Below are 11626 nucleotides of genomic sequence, written 5' to 3'. Positions count from 1 at the left end.
GTAGGGAAAAAAGTTGTTTCCTAGCAATATCTATGGACTACCACAGTAGTCAAATGAGAACATGTTTGGTCTCCAAAATTTACAGTTTACCTGCTTGCTAGTGTAGCTGAAATACCATTGTATCTCAGATCCTTAGAAACTGCTTGAAAATGAAAGTAGACTGTGTTCTTTATTAGCAGCAGTAACAAAAACCAGAGCCCATTGTACTCTGGACTAAACAAAGAAAATAAACCTTGGTACGCATTTTAGCTTGCAGTAGGTTTGGCTTGGGTATGAGTATGCAGTCTAGCAGACAAGTAGTGTGTACTACACTGAGCCCTGTGGCTAAGCTGAGATGGTCTTGTTCAGGCTGGGAGAGGGAGAAGCAAAATCTCAGTCCCGTGGAGGTGCTGTCATTTTAAAAGGGAAGTGGTACATTCCCTGCAGCTGAACCTAGGTGAATTTTCAATTTCCAGTTTAAGTGTTTACCTAACTACAGCAAAATAAAATTCCTAGCAAAAATCTTGAAGCACAAACAAACCTCTCTTAAAAAAAAAAAAACAACCAAAACCAACCAACCAAACAAATCTTTCCTGAGTAGACCAGCTCTAATATATAACTCATCACATTGATGCATTAAAGGAAATTGAGGAAAATCTGTATTAAAATTTTTGTCGTTGTAAAGTGAACTAACTTGTATCATTGCAAGATCTAAGATCTGGTGGAGGTACTGATTTTATAAAACTGTTTGTTTATATATAACATAGCATGTGTGGGCACTTTCCTGAGTTACCTTCCTCTTTCCTGTGGACCCAGTATCGTAGAGTAGTAAATCTGCGGACATGTTGGCACTTGCTGTGATTGACAAAGGGTGAAAATCCACATCTGTCTGCAATTACTTTTGTCTCCTGAAAAACCTCTGTTTTGCCTTGATAAAAAGGGAGGGAACAATGTGCTTATCCCAAATACATGGTCCAAAGAAAAAGCTTGTTCTGTCAGACTGCCAGGGAAGGTTATAATGTATTAAATTGAGATTTGACAGCTCTGTCAGCCTGTCACCTGGGAAGCTGAGAATCATTTGTTAAGGGAATGCCCACGTTGAAGAGGCTGGAAGAAAGTGTGCAAGATGAGGTGGTATAGCCTCTCTAATGTGTCAGAATATTCTGTTTTGTAGAAGGTCTTCTGTAGCTACCAGGTTGGCTGGGAACTGCTCACAAAGGCACAGGAGCAACACAAACTCGGATCCTGGTATTTAAACTGCTGCTCCTTTAAGCTTCAGCCTGCTCTACATGTATGCCACTGTAAACAGTGCTTTGCAGCAGTTGTGTTCTGGTCCTCTTGACTTTTTTTCTTTTCTTCTTTTTTTGGCACTATATGTGCTGGCGCTATGTTTGCTTAGCCTACAGAACTAGTAACTCGCCTAGAATAGACGTCACCTTTTTCCAAATAATGATGGCTGGTCTTTTTTATGCTCCAGTGTCCCTTCCAGTCTCCTAGAGTCATTAAAGTTTAGGACTACTATAAAAGCAGGCTTTGGTAGCTATGAGGATTGCATTCTTTGTGGTGATGTAGATCAAGATCTTGATGCTGATCAGGATGCAGCTTTTTGCTGATCTCAGTAGGCCACCTTGGCTAGCAAACCACTTGTCTTTCTCTTTACTAGTTACCTTTTCCCAGCTAAATTCCCATTTAGCAAAAATAATTTACTTTTTTGGAAGTGTCCCTAGGATACTTGTTAATGAAGACCTGATTGTATATATGGGGCACACAGCTAACAGCTTATGAGATTCCTGTCTCTGGATTCTTTGATGTCTAAAGCCCAGAGATCCTCCCAACAATAGTTTAGAGACTCCAAAAAAGAGTTCTTTACCAGCCTGTAATTGTTTTCTAAAGATATAAACTTCCCCCAGTTATAATTTAATGAGTAGAAAAATCTATTAGAATTGTTTTCAAAGCTGCTATGACATAGCATGCTCTCTCTGCTAGCAGCGTGATGGGCATGTTGACCTGTGACCAGAAATACGGAAGTATTTGCAAATTCCCTTAGCAAATGACCATTTATGACTCAAGGGAGAATGTAATTGAAACAATATTTCTGCAATTTGGTTTTCTCTCTCTTGTTTACTCATGGTCACAGAAAATCTGTTTGCTTCTGGTCTTGTTGGGTGGCAGAGGTCAAATGTCTCAGAGTCACTTCTGGTGCAATGTTCTGATGTTTGCTGTTAGACATTTCCCTTAATTTCGTTATTACTGAGAACTCTCAGGAAGTTTAAGCAGGAGTTAACTATCCCAACAGTGACAGTACTGGCCTGGCTGAGACACTTTTTAGACTTTTCTTTGAAATCTTTCTGTGCAGCATCTGATGCACTTGCCTTAACATGAAAATACAGTGCCTTAGTATGTCAACCAAGTCCTGCACTTGTACCTGTGTGGTGTCTCATCACCTGATGTGAATTCTAGTAGTGTGATTTCCTTACAAAAATGTTCAGGAGTTCAAAACTTCCTCACCTACAACAGAAAAGATTTTACCTGAAGACAGTTGTTAGCAATGAATGGAAACCTTAGCTTATTTATATGGACATCAACTGTATTTTAAAAATGTTTCTGAAATTCTGAGCATCTTTGGAAATGCTGGACTGTTCAAGGCCCTTTTTCAAAGATCTCTATTGGTAGTTGCAGTTCATTGCTTCCCCATATCTTCCCAGTATTTATATTCTGCATGTGACAATAGGTAACTTTTTAAAAAACGTTAGTCAGGATTAAACCCCCTACCTATTCTTTCCCTGCCCCACTTCCCAAACGTAATCCAAGTATTTTGTTGCAAGACTTACTAGACTGTTATTTGAACTAATTTGCAAGCATTCTGTTTTGCCATGAGCCTGTTGGTCAGGAAGGAAAAGGTGACAGGTACTTAGGATACAGATAGCACCAAGTTCTGGGATCAGAGCCAAACTGTGTAAACTCTTCAGTGAAAGGTAGGGTAATAGTCTCTAAAGCAGACCTGTTTCTGAAAAAATGTCAGGAGATCCTGTTGAAAGTTTTAATTCCCCCTGAGGATCTTCGGAGAGGCCAAGGAGTGTTTGCTTACAGGGGGTGGCAGCAGTACCTATTGCTGCTCTATGCTCCTGTGTGGTTTATTTCTGAAGCTGCTCCCTGTGGGCATTGCCTTTATGGGCATGGTAACAAACCCATGAGTAATTGAATGGCTGGACGACTCTACTCCTCTCTTAGGAGTTTTGCTTTCTGTAAGTTCTAAAAACCTTGTCAGATATCATGTATATTTTAACATTAAGACTTCTTTGCCAAAGGTGGCAAATGTTTCTTATTGACCTGTTGCTTTATATCCATTAAATTGAATTGTTAGACTTAATAGTGACTGACCTTGACTTGAGTAACAGATAAATGCCAGTTTATCGTACTTAAACAAAATAAATTGCTAGCCAAAGTAGTGACATTCTGCCTTCTTGGAAATGAAAAAGCAAGTATTTAGATGGTTTGGTTTTTTTAAAATGTGATTCATGATACTATAAATTAAAGGCTTTATCTACTTTTATGACTGACAGCACTTGCATTTTTTCAGAAAACTTGTCTGTATAGTCTGAATGTTTATCTTTCAAGTCAAATCTGTTGCATTGCCTAACTGTAGCACTGTAAATAACTTTTGAAATGTTGCACTATTCAAAGGTATTTCTTAAAGGTTGAGGTTAAGAAGTTATGTGTTTATTTTTAGTATCAGTAATTCTTACTGCATTGGCCATAATATTAAATCAATTATGTTGAGTGACCACTACGTAAATTTTGGTCTTAGTCATTGAACAATAATCCCATCCATACAATTTACTTTGTGACATCTTCTAACTGTAATGTTGATGTGAGATGTTAAGCATTTTTAGTTGTCAACAAGTTGCCATTAACAAGAGCATATTGCATTAACTCTGGAGTGAGGAAACTGCAGAGTATCTTGCTATCTGCAGTGCACGCCGGGCTACATTAATTTTTCAGATCAGGATTTATGATTACTAGTTTGGTATGGCACGTTAGGGCTTCTTGTTGTGTTTTAACTCTGAACACTTCACAGCCATGTAATTAGGTAGTCTGTGCAGCAGAGAGTTGTTGCAATTGATCATAGGGGAGTAGAGACTGTTCATTATAAATTGTTTTTATGCTAGCCTTTAGATCAGTTTTTTTAATGTATGTATTATTATAGTTGAAAAGGACTTACCACACCCACTATGCAGTATTTGAAGCCATTTGTAGACCTAAATCCTCTTTTTCCTTGACTTTGTTTCTCAGACCACCAATTCTCCCTAGTCCTTCTCCTTCAAAATCCATTCCAATCCCACAGCCCCTCCGACCAGCAGATGAAGATCATCGGAATCAATTTGGGCAACGCGACCGATCCTCTTCAGCTCCCAATGTTCACATCAATACAATTGAGCCAGTCAATATTGATGTAAGTATTAAAAACGTTTGGATCAAGAATAGGAGGTCTGATGTTTCCCTTACCTTATGAATATCAGTGCATTAAATTTATTGTGTACACATGAGTGCTGTGTTTCTGAACTAATCCTTGGTGCTCTCAGAATTTTCATAGGTCTCATGTAAGAAATTTTTGCTATTGAGAGCTCTAAGAGTGGAAATAACCCATTCTCCAAAAGCAGAAACTGCTTTTTCACAGTCCTGTCCTTTCATTTTCAAAGGAACATTCTACCACAAACAACTGCTTTTTTCTGTTTTGTCATTAGTCCCAAGGCTCTTGCTGCTCGCTGTACCACAGCATTAAGAATGTGAAAGTCCGTAACCACTCTTGCAAGCCATTATATGCGTTAAGCATATTTCTTTATATGCAAGACAGGCATTTTTAGTATTTGTAATTCAAGTAATATTTCTGGCATTGAAGAAAATGAAATTATTGCAGTAAGCTGAGTTTAGATTTACTGAATGTTCCTTAATGTTTCAAGAGCCCTGTATATATTGTTCTGAGCGTTCTTTTGGAGTGTTCAGAAACTGCTACTCTTAGCTTGCTTTTCACGTTTGAAATTTTTGGATGCTGAATCGTAAATAATAATAATGGTTCCTACTAAATATAAGGCTGAGCAGGACCTTTCAAAATGTTGATCACAACAACCTCTTTCTAATTTTGCTAACGTATACAGCTTGTATTTTACCCTGAAGTCTACTGTCTAGAAATTAGTCATTTGTCAGGTGAGCAGTCTTGAAGTCTACCTGGACACTGAGACACAAAGTGTGTTTTGCATGAGAGCTGAGTGAAAGGTGAAATGTCAGCTGAGTGTTAAGAGTGTGGCTGTGACACATTTGCATAGGGTATATTGCAGGGTATATGGTGCAGCTGAGAGGCAGGACCAGTGCTTTCAACAGCAGTGCAGGTGTATAAAGGAATAAAATAATTGTGTTACCAAAAAAAAGAGCTTGATGATGAAAATAGACATACAGAGGGAAACTGCTGGAAGTTCCTAATTTTCTTCTGTTGAGAAAATCCTTAGTGTAGTTTGCTTTTAGTCTGGCTGTGTTGTAAAAGAGACTCTCAGTTCATGATGGATTGCAAGTGAGAGAAAGCCTTTGCAGTTCGTCGTTTCTGAGAAGAACAGAGTGCGCCTGGTTATGCAAATGAGGTGCTTGGTTACAAGAGAAAACGAAGCAGACCTCATTTGCCTGATGCACCTCAGTACAAGAAATTGGAGGCCCAGCTTCTGATACGACAGCTCAAATAATTTGTGCCACAAGCACTTGAACTAGAATGTTTGGTTCAATATTTCTCTATGTATTTTGGCCAACTGCATGTTTAAATCAGTATTTTCATGTCAGCACCTATTTTGGGTGATGTACATTTCACTTTACTACTGAGAGATGCTGTTTTAAAGCAACTGATTTTTTTTTTTCAAGTTTAGTAGTTGTTATAAGTAGTTCTTTGGAGTTGCTGCTATTAGTAAGCCAGGGTAGGAAACAGCTTTTATTTAATGGAAAATACATGAAGTTATATATTTTCAATTTGGTCTGTCTCAATTGATTCTGAAATGTAAATGATAATACCTAAATTAAACACCATTATTTTTATTTTATTTATAGGACTTGATTAGAGACCAGGGTTTACGAGGAGAGGGAGGTAAGTAGTGTTAAAACTAGCTACTCTGCTATATTTAATTACACAACCACTGTGTCCCTTCGCTTTGTTCTACTTCCTTCTACGAAACACAGGCACAAAGGAAAATATGACTAGAACAAAAAATGAATTTGCATTTGCTTGTTTGCGAACTTAATATTTGTCTGACAAAGGTTTGAGTCATTTGCTGGTCATTCTGGGAGTGGGGGAGACAGAAGGAGAAAACGTTTTGAAGTGGTATCTAATTTTTCAGTTTTCAAATTACCTTGCACCCTCACTTTTTTGCTCTCTCACACATATGCTCATTCACTCACATGGCTGCACACAGATACGCTACAACTTCCCAACTTTTATCTCAAAGGCTTTTATGCCTGTTGTTACCTTTCCACCTACTGAAACAATGGGGTTTTTCATTGAAAACCATCAACTTGGTAGATGGACTTTCCATACGAAATGCTGCATCCTAAAGCAGCATGAAATACTCCAGTTCTTCTCCCCCTCTACCCTTGCTGAAGATGCTGCTTTGCTGTACTGCATGCCTGTGCTACTCTTGGAACCAGGTTGTTAGGACCTTATGCTAAAGCCAGGTCTTTTTATGTTTCCTTCAGTAACACGCAGCCCTAATTCACAGTTCAGTCAGAACTAGAAGATTTATTTTTCTTCACATGTTATGCACGAGCCTGTGAAGGCACTTCTCCCACTGGCTGTCAAGGTCCTGAGAGGGCTTCTTATGTATTTATTTCAATGAATATAATAGTAATTTAGAAATAAAGAAACAGTAAGTAGGGCAGCCATATGACAGTTTTACGAACTCCAAATCATTAACACAGACATCTCCTACTAATTATAACTTACTTTAGCCACAAGTGAAGTCTGAATTACCTTAGTGCACTTTATCTAGATCTCTAAGGTTTTGTACTGTGGGGTATCACTAACTTTGTTTTACCCATCCTACTGGTAGTTGGCAGGATGTTACCTACCTACTGTGCTGTGTTTGATGGAGCTGTTTATTCTTATGCCAATAGAGCACTTTTTGAAAAGAAACTTCCTTTTTAATCCTGCAAGTTTACCAATTTAAAGTTACCAGTTTTAGTTATTTTTATATGTGTTGACAGGTGTGGCTCTCCACAGTTTTGCCCATTTTGTCCAGCATTTAAATGTTGTGCTATCATGTTGGTTTTAACTTTTGATCATAAACTGTCTGCTTGGCATCTGAAAACAATTGGCTATTCCCAGTCCTGAAACAGTGTTACTAGTAATTGACTTTTTTTTTTTCCTTCAAAGTACAGAAGCAATCTATGAATAGGAGTCAAAGCATCCTAGTTATTTCCCATGACTTCTTTCATTTCTTCTATGTGTCTGTCTTTCTGTCTCTGCCTGCCCGTCTCTTTCTCTCTAACAGCCCCTTTGAACCAGCTGATGCGCTGTCTTCGGAAATACCAATCCCGGACTCCCAGTCCCCTCCTTCATTCTGTCCCCAGTGAAATAGTGTTTGATTTTGAGCCTGGCCCAGTGTTCAGAGGTAGTTGGGCTCTTCTTTCTTGTTTTCACCCAAACAAAATAAGTAAAACCACAGATGCTGTTTGTGTCTCACCCTCACACCGTGTGTATGTAAGTGTGTGAGTTTATCGGAACACCTCTGTTTTTTGCTTGGCCTGGCTGGAATGCTTTGAATGTGCTTTTCACACATACTCACTTTCACTTTACACGCTTGAAAATGACTATAAATGAAGTCTGGCTTAAATCTCCAAAAGCAAGGAATTTCGTAGTTGAGGATTTTATATGTGGACCTTAACATAGTTTTCCTGAACAAAGATCCATGGATTGCACTGCAGTGATTTTTAAAGTGAAGTCCTTAACTTAGAAGTTCCTTGACTGTTCAGTTTAAGTCAGTTCAGTGCTCTAAGAGTTTTCTATATTTAATATTCTTTGTTTGGAAAAGTAATCTAGGAAATCAGATGTGAATTACAAACATTTCCATTGATAACTTCTTAGGTCTCAAGCTTTTCAAGTAATGTCTCATGTCCACTTTCAACCAGTACTTAATTTTGAGGCTGTGCTGTTGATACTGCGTTGAGGCCTTAGATGGTTTTTAGACCATGTAGTTTTTATTTAGTTAGTAAATTTCCAGTGAAACAGTATTTGTTTGTGTCATGTACCATGTAAAATAAGACTCTTCCATTTTTCATGTCATTGACTCTGGGAATAGTTCAGGCCTAAAGCTGTCAATGGATCTGTTATATTGTAGAAACTCCCCCCAAAATCTGGGGGATTTCTTATGCTGGAGAAACCAACTATTGAGTAATAGCATGAAATGTGCCTATGTGTATACACGTAGAAATGGGTAGTTCAGTGCATGTAGTGTGGTTTTCAAATGCTACCATGTTGGCTGTTTCAAAGACTTTTGTTTCAGAATTTATCGAGAGCAGTTCACCTTATGAACTTGTAAAGGTCTTCCAGAAGTCTTTGTAAGAAGACAGGTGTTCCCAGCAAGCAAACTGGCTGCAGAATGGAATGCGTTACAGACAGCTTCAGAGTCCAAGCTAATAACTTAAGTCCAACATTATCTGAAGTATTCTGCTCTAATAACTTGGAAAACAGGCCATCTGGTATTATTATGAACAGATTAACTGTGATGTTCTACCATGTGCTCTAAGCATTTTAGTGAAGGGTGAATATTGTGTTAGTGTTTCCATATCGTGGTATTTAAGTAGGAGACTTTTAGTTACCTCTAAAGAAAATGCATTCGAATAGAGCTTCATTATTACAGAGAAGGTCTGTAACCCTGTAAGCTTTTGGAAAATTGCTCGTGTTCTGGGAACATCATACATTTAATTCCATGTATGTGTGATTTCAGACAAATAATGTAATAAATATATGACAGTATAGTGACCATAATTGAACATAAAGTCCATCCTTCAGGTCACTTGCTTCTAGCTGCTTGTAAACGTAGTTAGGATGCCCAATATGCATCACTACTTTAGTTGCTTTAGTATATGGGACAAAGTTTATGGATGATGTGTCCCATTTTTGATGTGTTGGTATGTCATTATTTTGTGCTTCCACTTCTAAATGTATGGATGTTAGCTCGGTGAGGACAGACAGTGATGGATATATACATATAGTCTGATAAATCAGCACGCACCGAGTGACTGAATTTGAGCAACAGTTTTAAAAGTCACAAAGTCAATTTTTTAATTCAAGTTGGTGTTAGGAGACACTTCTATGGTCAGAAGGGGGCTTCAGAAGGAATAGGAGGAGTATTGTCTTCTACTGCTTCCCAGAGCACTGATGTGAGAGAAAGCATTGGGATGCTGGAGGTCTCGTACAATGACATACATTGTTTAGCAGAGCAAGATGAATTTAATTAACAGTTGACCCTATTTTATGTCCTTTGCATTGAGAGGGTCAACATAACCTTGTTACAAATAATTATGGTGTATTTTAAAAAGCAGTGTCTAGTTGAAGTGCTCTATTTGTAAAGAGCCAGTGGGGCTCTGAAATGCAGCTCTGTTCGTGACATTTCCCTGCATAGCTTTGTTTAGGTAACATACAAGCTACAGATGTACTGTTCTTTTTGTATCTAATAGAATATGCTTCAAATAGCTAACTAAAGTACTTGTTCTGTTTGAATCCTTTCTACAGTCTACTATTTACTTATAAATAAGACCTCTCTGCTAACAGCTTTAAAACAGCCAAATGGTTTTCAGGTGGCACTTGGAGACTCAACTAGAAAACATTTTGATTTTTTGCATTTAGTCTATTTTGATTCCAAAGTACAGTATTTCAGCTATTTATTGAATCCCTAAAAGGTTAGCTACAAGAAATCTGAGAGGTAGCTGCTGCTAGCAAAATCACTACTATTTTTGTTCTCAAAGAAACTGGTGGAACTAAAAAAAAACATGTTTTATGACTTTTTTTTTTTAAAGAGACATTGTCCTTCTGAGAACTTATGAAATTGAGACTGGGGACTATCTGGTATACAGGGATGTTTGCTGTAGACTTGTCTCTTCCTGAAATCTAAGACTTGAGCACTAATCTAATATTAGGACAGTATTGCTAGTGTATGTTCCCTCTTAACATTTACATTGATGTTTGAAGATACTGCTTCTTAAACACAATTGTTGCACCTAGTATCAATACATTCTTGTAAGCTGGTTTCTTATAGGTAAAATTACCCTGTTTCTGAAATTTAGGTTCAACTGCAGGTTTGTCTGCAACACCTCCCGCCTCTTTGCCTGGGTCACTTACCAATGTTAAAGCGTTACAGAAATCACCAGGACCCCAACGGGAAAGGAAGTCATCCTCATCCTCAGAAGACAGAAATAGAATGGTAAGAGAAAGATCAGCTATTTTCATTCATAGTGTGGTATATTCATAGTATAGAAATACTTCACAACCATGTTCCTCTCACTTCTCTTTCATCAAAGTCTTCTGAATTATTTTGAATATGAGTATGGTAACGATCAAGAAATTTAAACCAGTAAATAATGGAATATTGAAATTGTGGGACTGATATATAAATAATTTAAATAATTTTCTATACTCACTTTCACTCTATGGCACCCAAATGTCTTGGTGTGCTTCATGTTACAATGCCAGTTTCCCTTTAAATAACAGCTTGACTTTTCCCTCCATGATTCGTGAACTGTGAAAGTTCTCTAGTGATTCTCAAATGTAACAAGACGTTAAATTAAAATGTCTGCATTTTTAATTGATAATTTAGAATTATGATTGATTAAGAATTGAAAATTAAATGAGACTTTTTTTAAAAAAAGTTTCTTAATATTTACTGGTTTAAACATTGCCAGAAACCTGTGGCAAATATTTCATGTCAGCAAATAACATAGTATACCTGTGTGCTCAATTTTTGAGTATAGCTGGCTTGAAAAGTCAGATGTAATCAATATCTGAAAATCAAAGTTCTTTTAGGACTTTAATGGTATGAAATGCTGATACTGAATCTTCAAGGAGCTGTCTTCACAGACATTAATGCACTTGCTTTCTTCCTTTTTATTGTTTATGCATATATATATATATATAAAGAAAACCCTTGGTCGAAGGGATTCAAGTGATGATTGGGAGATACCAGATGGACAGATCACAGTTGGACAGAGGATAGGATCTGGATCATTTGGAACAGTCTACAAAGGAAAGTGGCATGGTATGTGGCCATCATGGCAAACAGTAATTCCTAAGCAAGTAATATTGCCTGCTGGGGGCCACCAAGCTGGAAAGCAGCTTCACAGAAAAGCACCTGGGGATTCTGGTGGACACTCAAGGTGGACTTGAGTCAGCAGTGTGCCCATGCCAGAAAGAAGGCTCGTGATATCCTGGGCGGCGTTGGGCAAAGTGTTGCTGGTGAGGCCCCACCTGGAGTGCTGGATCTGGGCTTCTCAGTATGAGTGAGACATGGATGCACTAGGGAGAGTCATTTGAAGGACCATAAAGATTATTTTTAAATTGATAATAGTGTGTTAAATAGGTAAAGTTAATGTTGCGGAATGGCCTATTAGAGAGCAGTGT

General features: G+C 37.9%; 1 protein-coding gene across 1 annotated transcript in view; it reads left to right on the top strand.

Moving 5' to 3' along the window:
- LOC104543796 (serine/threonine-protein kinase B-raf) overlaps window positions 1-11264 on the top strand; it is a gene marked incomplete at both ends in the record, with an annotated part of 46662 nt that extends 35398 nt beyond the window's left edge. Inside the window, 6 exons of the mRNA XM_010188486.1 lie at window positions 2955-2959; window positions 4273-4432; window positions 6067-6103; window positions 7503-7622; window positions 10297-10433; window positions 11147-11264. Of these exons, the coding sequence (XP_010186788.1) occupies window positions 2955-2959; window positions 4273-4432; window positions 6067-6103; window positions 7503-7622; window positions 10297-10433; window positions 11147-11264 (577 nt within the window). The remainder of the gene's footprint in view (window positions 1-2954; window positions 2960-4272; window positions 4433-6066; window positions 6104-7502; window positions 7623-10296; window positions 10434-11146) is intronic.
- Window positions 11265-11626: the final 362 nt, after the last annotated feature.

Source organism: Mesitornis unicolor, unplaced genomic scaffold, assembly GCF_000695765.1.
Source record: "Mesitornis unicolor isolate BGI_N332 unplaced genomic scaffold, ASM69576v1 scaffold860, whole genome shotgun sequence".
NCBI lineage: Eukaryota > Metazoa > Chordata > Aves > Mesitornithiformes > Mesitornithidae > Mesitornis > Mesitornis unicolor.
Note: the sequence above shows the minus strand (reverse complement) of the source record. Positions and strands in the feature narration are given on the sequence as shown.